The sequence below is a fragment of the Pogonomyrmex barbatus genome, unplaced genomic scaffold (assembly GCF_055798465.1).
Source record: "Pogonomyrmex barbatus isolate J1 unplaced genomic scaffold, ASM5579846v1 scaffold8, whole genome shotgun sequence".
Taxonomy (NCBI): domain Eukaryota; kingdom Metazoa; phylum Arthropoda; class Insecta; order Hymenoptera; family Formicidae; genus Pogonomyrmex; species Pogonomyrmex barbatus.
The window spans coordinates 2,437,058-2,447,006 of record NW_028297182.1 but is presented as its reverse complement, the minus strand read 5'-3'; the positions used below and the strand labels follow the sequence as shown (position 1 = coordinate 2,447,006).

Below are 9,949 nucleotides of genomic sequence, written 5' to 3'. Positions count from 1 at the left end.
GAGCATGAAAACTTCATAGCATGTACTCCGGCGACCTTTCTTAGTCACCTACCCGATCAATCAATCGGCGTCGCGAATTCAAAGCTAAATTTACGGAGCAAATATCTATCCGAATGTGACTCTTCCTTATATCGCTACGCAATCATGTGCGTTTCAATTCGATCGTGAATAAAATAAATTCCATTATTTTGCCCGAACCGCGATTCGAAATGACTCGAATCACGCGGTCCCGTTCAAGACTTCGAATATATAATAATTGAAAGGAAAGGAAAGAGAGAGAAAAAGAACGAGAGGAGACAAGCGGAGTGAGTTTCTGGAGCCAAACATTCGATTTTCGAGAGAAATCCGTTCTCTCGCATCGATCGATGAGAACCTTCGCGCCGTCCGGGACTGTCGTGTGTGAAGGCGGTTGGCTTCGGTCCGAGCCGATCGATACGCGAACGCGGCTGCCGAGCCGTCACGGGGATCGCCGAGGCGCGTCGACGGCGGCCGAGGTGCGCCGACGCCGGCCGAGCCACGCCGAGGACGGCCGGGACGCGCCGGACTCGGCCGAACCACGATTAGGAATCGACGCGTAGTGAAACGACGCGGGGCCTCTCTTCGAATTCGCAGGGAACGGCGTACCTACGCGCTCGACGGGCGCGGCTTTGCGTCTCGAAGCTGGCGTTTCACGCGGTAGAATGTCCTCCCTCGACTACCTGGATCTGTGCCGGCTGTGTCTCGTGAAGGATCGCGTCTCCGTGCCGATTTTCGAGGGCGAGGGAGACGCGCGGCAGATCTTCCTCAAGATCACCGCCTGTTTGCCGGTCAAGGTAAGAAGCTAACTACGCCATTCGCGGTCCGACCGAGGCGGCCACGACGATCCGCCATCTTGCGTGCTTCCTCACGGGTCGTCTCGTGGACGAGACATTCCTCGGGAGAGTCTCGTCGCACCTCGAGCGTATTCTGAATCGCTCTGTAGACCTGAAGAGAAGGCTACGAGGTGTATCGAAGTGGTACGATACGACGCCGCTTGTCGCGCGGCGTGTACCATTCCAATCTCGTCCCTCATCTGGCCTTTGTGATGCCACTAATTGCCCGATGGACTTTTGCCGCGCTTTTTTTTTTTATTCCTATGCACGCTTGTTGCCGTTCAATAAGAATATGCCTTGACTCGATCGCGTCGCAACCCGATAACGTTGTTTCCGTTCCGCATCAGGAACGGCACCCGACGGAATCGCTCGTTTGCATTTTGCACGCTCTGCCGAAATTGGCCTCGGCCACTAATGTTTTTCGACATCTTGCCGCCGACATTATTGTCCACTCTCACGAAGCGCGTAACTTGCCGAGCGTCTCGGATCGATATCTTCGCGTTTTATTTGTAGATCTCTCACGTCGATGTATACGGGATCGCACGATTCATGCGAATTAAGCCGCAGTTCCGCGTTCAGATTCTAAAATAAATAAACGCTATCACGCGTGCATTGGTCGTTGCCTTCTCACTCGTCACGGACGATTTAATGGCGTCTCTTGCGTTCCTCTTGCTTCGCCGAGCGATGATTTTTGTGGCGCAACGATTCTATTCGAGATTATTAAGACTAATATTCATTCATAAATTTTACTGATCACTCACACGGGAGTAATTTTAATATATTGTAATAATATAGATAAATTTTAAGGTTTGTTATATGAGTGATGAAGTCTTCAGAGACTTATGAATTTTTTTTTATGGTTATAGGTGAACAAGGAAGACAAATTACCTAAAAAGATATGCGATGACTGTGTGTATAAAATAGAATTATGTTATCAATTTTGGCATACGACAGCAAACGCCGAAAAACAATTGCTGCAATGGCTGGGAGAAGTAAACATGGAAGACAAACAGGGTTACAATGTGCTCAATCCGGTAATTATTATTTTCTACTTTATTACCTATTTCTTTTTCTCAATCGTGTAAAAAAAATTAATGTACACCCTGTACAGTTTTGAAAATGTCTTTAAAATTATATAACTTGCAGATTATCAATTGTTTGTTTTTTCTTTTGTCTATGTTTACCTTAGCAATGAGAAAGCTAGTAATTAGATTAGTAGCTAGTAATCAGAATATTTTGCATATTATTCGTTCTATTGTAAGTTATTTCAAATATTTAATATTTTCTAATTTAATTTTTTTATTTGCATTATTTAATAAATTTAGTTTTATATAAAGTATAAAGTATAAATCTTATATCAAATATGTGACATAATTAATAATTTAAAGGATAAAGTTTAGATTATTTTGATTAGAAAACAAAATATTTAAAATTTTTATATTTTTAATTTATTAAAATCTTTCAATTCTTGAAAAATGTAAAAATTTTATTTACATTTTGTTTTCTGTTAAATTTTAGAATGGAATGAAGCCAGAACAGAGCAACGAGAACAGGTTAGATGGTACTGTGATGCAACAAATAAGCGAACATCAGAACAATATGAATATGGGTATGATGGACAACATGGGCCTGAGTATGCCCATGATGATGCCGAGCAATACTCAGCAACAAATAACCTCAGTTCCTATGGACAACAGTGGTAGCTCTGTACAAAATGTCCAATCAGTAGCTGGACCAAGCACACAACAAACGACACATGACCAAATTACGCAGAATCAAACAGAGGCGCCTACGCAACAAGAAGAGGAAGAGGAAAGCAGTGAAGAAGAGGAAAACTCGGATGATGAATGCGATGGAGATGAAGGTACATATTTGCGCTATATATCACACCCTTGAATATTTGTTTGAAATTGAATATTTAATTATTAGGCCAGTAGCTTAAAAAAAGTATAGTGAAAAAACGAGAAAACTTGCTATTCTGTTAAAGGCCTACCTATTAAAGAAGAAAGTGAAGAAGATCCTAATAATAGTAGAACTATTGAGCCTACAACGTTTGTTAATGTTTCCCTGGCATGTGATGAAGCTGGCCCATCCGGACTTCAACAGCAGAAAATTGCCGATATGCCCGAGATGGTAATGCCTCAAGCAGCGGATGTGGATCCAAAAACTGGGTGAGTTTTCTATTCTTACTTTACTGTTCGAGGGCCAAAGGTGTCATTTGTTGTGGCACAAACAGAAACAATCACACGTGAACAATCGGATTGATTTTATCTGATCTTATCATTCCATAAATTTGAGTTTCAAGATGAATGAAATTGCTTAATCTTGAATGAAATCAGCGATGCGTATGAATGGAATAAATTTTAATAACGTATTGTGCAATAACAAATTACTTTGAGAAAATAGTTTAAATGATGCAAACATAAGTTATTAATTGCATTATAATATGTTTATTTCTGAAGAAATCGATATCTGATATCTGAGAATATAGTGTTTTGCTTTAAAAGACTCTTATTCGTTCGGCATATTTATACAAATGTAAAAATAAATCTGGAAGAAAATAATGATTGAATTTACAGATAGAAATAAAAATATGAAATAGAGAATCGCTACATATGAGTTTTGATTTTTATGAATGTAAAACGCAGGTAAACACAAGGTAAGTTAGAACACACTCCACAACCATCTTTGGCCCTAGGTGTTTAGCAATTTATATAAATATATCTTATATAATAAATTATATTTGCATTATTTTTAAATGGTTTTATAATTCATTTCTACAAAAGAGACATATTACGCTATTGTTCAATTTAAAATGCAAATTGCTAAGCACCTCGTTACTTTTACATGTGATAGCATGTACATAGAGTTCATTTTGATGAAACACGGTTTTGGCATTAATTTTCTGATGTCTAATATCTTTCGTAAAATTAATATTTGATATCAATTTTATATCGTAAATCGAAATGAATTTTATGTTAGATATTATTTATATTTATATGTGCAATAAAATGGATAGAGGGATTTCTCTGGATTATCCACATACGTGATGTAAAAGAAAAAGAAATTGATTTATTGCCTAGCAATAACGATGCCTGAAAGAAACCAGCCTGATCTCTCTGTCCATTCAGAAACAAAATGTTTACGTGTTGTCGATATTAATATTCCCACGCTTACGTGATGGCACTAAATGCCGCACATGACCGATATTCGGCCGATTCAAAAATCACAGACGATAGATATTTCAAATGATGCAACATATATCTACCATTTTCTGGTTTATGATCTTCGTGCTTTCCGACGCCTGCGCTTTGCGATTGCCAGGACACTGTATTTACTATATTAATGTTGCGACTAATCTTAAGAACTATCTTTTAATTGACGTAAAAAGATACGTATGTATCTCCCATGAGATCATTAGTAAAAATTTTGCGTATCCGGTAAGATTCTCCGGATGATACAATAAATTGCGTAGTGTTATATAACCGAGAAATCGGTTAACAATTGTTAATAACGTCGATATTGAAGAAGATGAAGGATCGTATTTCTTCCAATTTGAAGATTTCTGTGAAATGAAAGAAAAATACCGTCCACATTATGAGACTGCCGAGAAGAGGATTTTTCGCATGTAAACACAAAGGCGAGTATCATCTTTTCTACATTCTATATTCTATTTTTACTCGTAGACTCTATCTCTCGTGTTATATGCAAAAGTGAAATATCGCCGATTCGTATGAATAATGTCGGTGCGAATTTGCAACATTATCTGCGACATTATCTTTAGACCAATTTTGGTGTCTAACACGATTCTTTTGCAAATCCCGAGGCATTACGTGTTATAGTCTATCACGCATGTCGTTTGGATTGCGCGTACCATTTTGCGCGCTTCCATAAATACGAAAACTGTATCGCGAGGAATAATTTATTTTAGCGAATGAGCCAGGTTTAATAACTGCGCCGGCTTTTACATTCGAAATGAAATTTATATTGGAATTGTTACGCGTTTAATTGCGCCTCAAATTGGCTGCAGCATTGACATATGCGTAATTTTCGCGTATGTCATTTTATTATCATATATGAATTTTTGAAATGCTTTTTGTAAAGGAAAAAATTATATTATTCAATTCTGAATATATATCTATGGATATTTGATGTATGAAAGTTTGTAAAAGGAGTTTTTTACGCTCTCGCATCAAGTTTTCATAGATTGTCACTTTTCATTCTGAAGGACTGAATAATACATTTGATTTTTTCCTCTGCTATTCTTATTGCAATTCTGCATTTTTATTTTGATCTGCATATTACGTACCTATGGTACGTTAAATGTTGAAATGTGTTGAATATGAACACGTGCGTGAAAAATCATGCTCCGTTTTACTGCAAATGAGAAGAAGATGCCTTATCATGGATTATTTATGAAGGTGAGATTTTTCTATACCTGTGATTTAATTTGAGTTTTAACATGTTCTATTCCAAGTCATTAGTGATCTTTTGAGTAAAAATTTGCTTTTCTCAAACTCTTTTGCCAAGTTTTATGGCTTGATCTTTATTTTTCCTTTCTGCTGTATCGTATATTAGGAGATATCTAATATATCCAGTTTTTATGTATATATATATATATTTTTAATTATAATTTAAACGATAGTAATTATTAACAATTGTAAGGATAAAGAACTAAGTTTTACAAGATAATTCCGTAATTAATCGTAATTAATAGGTCAATTTTATATCGTATTCTATCTTATTCGTCGAATACTATTTAAATACTCTATAAGATTTATGAATTCGGAAAGCTTGATGGATATTGTTTCACGTAACGGATGATAATGAAACTTCCAAAGTTGTTTGACTTGACGACAATCACGACGACTTTTTCGATTCGCACGTGCGCTCTTGTTAACACGTTATTATTGCTGTGTTTCGAGAGGGATGCCAGCAATGCCCAAGCACCTTGCACCGGCCACCTTGCAGCACTCACATAAGCATAAGATCTCTATCTTTTTTCGACTATCTCTCTCTCTCTCTCTCTCTCTCTCTCTTCCTCTCTTTCTTTTTCTCTCATCACTGCCTGTATGCAAGATATATTTGTAATAATCACAATAATCACAAAAAGCAGACTCAAAAGACAAAAGCTGTGTGTGCCCACGGGTCGTTCTCCGTTGCAATGTCCTTGGGTTTTGTCAATTTCAGGGAAGGAGGCGAGACCTTCGGCGGCTTGTCGGGGATGCTGCGCCAGATTCTCTCGCCCTCGCCCGAGATCGGGGAGGCCGGCATGTCCGTCAATTGTAATCTCCTACAGACCAACTCGATATTCTCGAATCAATCGTCGATGCTATCGTCGACGTTGCTCCCCCCGCATTTTCAGTCCGTATGCCCGGAACAGTCTCTGCTCGATCAGATGCAGATCTTTCCCGAGTCCTATCCGTGTCCCACGTGCGGGCTGGAATTTCGAAGCGCCCTTAAGCTAAACTACCACATGCGAACCAGTCACGCCGCGCGGCCGGAGTACGAGCACGGTATCGAGAATCAGCCGAGGTACTCGTGCGCGATCTGCTCGTGTACTTTCATTGCTCTGAATCACCTGAGGATGCACGAGGTCACGCACTCCGCGTCCGTGCCGACGTGCGCCTCGACCTCCACCAGTCTCGCGTCGCCCGTCGGCAACGTGGAGAAAACGTTCGCCTGCGATCTCTGCCAGGCTAGCTTTCGGTATCGCACGCTACTGGAACGTCACCGGAGAATGCACCAGGAGGTCGGCCAGGAGAAACCCTATTCCTGCTCGAGGTGCCTGATGCGCTTCGAGACGCGCAACTTGTACAATCATCACGCGAAAACCCACAGAGTAACGCCGACGAGTAACGACAATCGGATAGTCGCTGGTACCAACGCGATGCCGTCGTCCGTCGATCCGATGGTGACCGGCAATCTTGGCGTAATCGGCGGCAGCGGCAGCGGCGGCGGCGGCGGCGGCACCACCGGCACCAGCGGTGGTCCCGCAAAGTCCATGCCTTCTTATCCCTGCGACTCGTGCTCTAAGCAATTTACGACCGCCGAATCGTTGACCACGCACAAGGCGGTCCACAGGTCGCGACCGTTGGTCTGTGACGTGTGCGGCAAGGGCTTCACGCATCGCAAATATTACGTGGTGCATCAACGCATCCACACCGGCGAGAGGCCGTATCTCTGCGCTATGTGTGGCAAATCGTTCACGCAGGCGTCGACGCTCACCGTACATCGTCGTTATCATACGGGGGAGCGTCCGTACACCTGCACGTTATGTGGAAAAGGGTTTGTCACGCGAACGATTATGCTTAATCACATGAAGAAGCATTGAGCCGACCAAGATCGATCGATAGGATCGATAGGATCTTGGCCGGGCGCGATTAAATTTCAGGTTTCGTGAATGTTCTAGAAAAGATAATATTCTTATTTGATCTCAAAGTTTAATATTTCATCAACATTCTAGAGGAAAAGTACTGAATACTAAAAAATTTTCTAATTAAAAGTTGTGCGGTAGAATTAAAGAAAAAAAAAAAAAAATCTCAAGAAAAAGATTAAAAGTATTCGACATTTTTATCATTATCCATTGAAACATTTTAATAATCAATATGTATAATTTTTCAAAAGCATAGGTATTGTGCTGAGTAAAAAAAAGTCTAAATGAAACAAAAATTGAAATTTAATATGGGATTGGAAATTAATAATAATCGAGAATTGTAGAGTGTTGATGTCTAAGTGCCTAAAATTACTCAAGTTACTATCACATTATAATAAATAAGTCGATTTAATATATCGAATAAATTAAAATGTGTAAATTAATTTTTTTATGAATACGTAAACGTGATAATATACAATTTCGTATATAGTTTCGGATAAAATATATTTAACGATCGATCAAATCAAAACTACAATAAAAATAAGCGAACAATTATATGCTGTAATCATAAATGTTGTCATCACTGTGATATTGTTTGTATATTATACAAAGTATTTAGACTAATGTTAATATTAATGAAAATGGCGCGAAACTTTCTGTCCTTTTAAATGAAAGATGATATGACGCAATTCAGTTTTTAGTAAGAGAAGTTAGTACCTGCGCATCAATATGAAAAAAGTGCCTAAAAGAAAAAAAAATTCTAAATTTTTAAAATTTTGTTTTGTCTATGAGAAAAATAAAAGAAAAATAATAAAATTAAAAATAATTTGAAAATAAATGAACAATTATTTTTGTACTTCACATTTGACATTAAATTTTTAATTATGTTGAATTGTCCGATTGTTATTCTATAAAACGCAGCAATTGATTTCAATCATAATGTTTAACTGAATTCAGGTGCCTTTAATTAATATAAGATGAAAGACAGGGTAGCATGTGTAATATCAATTATGTAAACGTGACATGTAAGTATGAAGACGCTTAAATATTTAGATTTAGTCTTGGAAGTTATGCGCAACTCGAAGGTAGAATAAATTGATAAAATAATGATGTAACGGCTTTAAATTTCTTATATTATTTCATAAATATATATTTTTTAAATATAATTTTTATTAAATTGTTTTTCACAAATTTGTGCACTTTATATGTTTAGATATATTTATATAAAATTGACAATATTTTTGGTAAAAACATCACATCATGTAAAATATTCTAATAGCAATATTTAATATTTACACAATTTTTTTAATGCGTTAAATATCTAACAATTTCGATTTATTTTATTTAAATACATGCACATTAATCTATTATAAAATATTTATTATTTGTTTTTATGAATTATGATTATGTAACTTATTTATATCAAAAAACTTATATGCACGTATTTATTTAAATTTATAAAAAAAAATTTTTCAATTTTATTAATATTTAAAGCTATTTAATTTACCGAAATTTTAAACGCAAATAGATTTTATACTTAAAATTATCACTACTTTATTTATTCGGTATTAAAATTTAAATAGAAGCAAATATTAGTTTAAAGAAATATTAAAGTTTTAAATAATTCTATTGTTTTACATAATTTTTTAATATTTTTTTATAATTGAACATATATATTATCAGTAAAAAGCACAAATGCAAATAACGAATTTGCACTACTCTTTAACAATTGATCGCTTATATTCGACATTTTTCGATGTTAATTTATTATTAATTTAAATTTTGGAAATGTAGACTGAATTATTAATATTCAATCATAATTTATATATTGACAAAATAATATAAAATAATAACAAGAGATATTTTATTAATTGCATTAATTAATTAAAGTTAATAAATTCTTGGCTTTTTCTTTAGCTATAGAAAAAAAAGAACGAAATATTTATTTTGTACTCTCTAATTTATGAAATAAGTAATTATTTTGTAATAAAGTTATATAATATATTAAAGTATTAAATAAATTAGATTATAAATCTATAGCAAAAAATACTGAGAGAAATCATAAATACAAAGGTTATACAGAGTGTTTATATTCTAGAACATTTTTTTCAATCATGAATGAATTATTTTTAAATAAAAATAATTGAAAGTCACAAGTCTTAAATTGATACAGATAAAAGTCAATAAGAGCCACTTGGAGTCTTAATTAGACTTTAAGATTTAAGACATATTAAACGGTGTAATGTACAACATGTTTAATATAATTTTAATATAATTGACATGTTTAATATAATTAACATGAATTTTTAATTTAATATGTTATTGATATTTGACATTATATTTAATATTAAAAATTATGAAGAGCTGATTGATTTTATTTTTCATTTAAACTTTACCATAGCAAAAAATTCAAAATTTGTCAAGATCTAAATACATATAAATTTATGCCTCGTATGATAGTAATGCAACATTCTGTATATATTGTAAGCAATAAATAGTAAGATAGTGCACCAAAAGAAAGGGAAAAAAAATGATACGATTATTAATATGATTATTGTTAAGCCATCCACAATTTTAAAAAACACAATATACGAACACGACATACCTATTAGTATTAAGTGAATATAGAGTATAAGTAGTATTTTGTAGTCGCATATTGTGTTGCTAGAAGGTCATAAACAAGCTGCAAGTACAACAAACAAAGCAAAAGACGACGGTGTCC

The 9,949-nt window shown here is 35.6% G+C and overlaps 1 protein-coding gene across 31 annotated transcripts in view; it reads left to right on the top strand.

The window, feature by feature from the left end:
• The first annotated feature begins 45 nt into the window (after positions 1 to 45).
• Positions 46 to 9,949, top strand: part of LOC105426103 (zinc finger Y-chromosomal protein-like) — a 58,402-nt gene continuing 48,498 nt past the window's right edge. For 9 of the 31 annotated variants that reach the window (XM_089083917.1, XM_089083931.1, XM_025217986.2 and 6 more), the window contains exons 1-4: positions 53 to 812; positions 1,718 to 1,885; positions 2,370 to 2,715; positions 2,839 to 3,022. In XM_089083917.1, coding sequence (XP_088940043.1) covers positions 681 to 812; positions 1,718 to 1,885; positions 2,370 to 2,715; positions 2,839 to 3,022 — 830 coding nt within the window. In that variant the 5' untranslated portion in view covers positions 53 to 680. Of the gene's footprint in view, positions 813 to 1,171; positions 1,635 to 1,717; positions 1,886 to 2,369; positions 2,716 to 2,838; positions 3,023 to 6,041; positions 9,748 to 9,949 lie in introns of those variants that run through there. The other 22 variants (XM_089083922.1, XM_089083924.1, XM_089083929.1 and 19 more) reach the window with 12 other exon arrangements.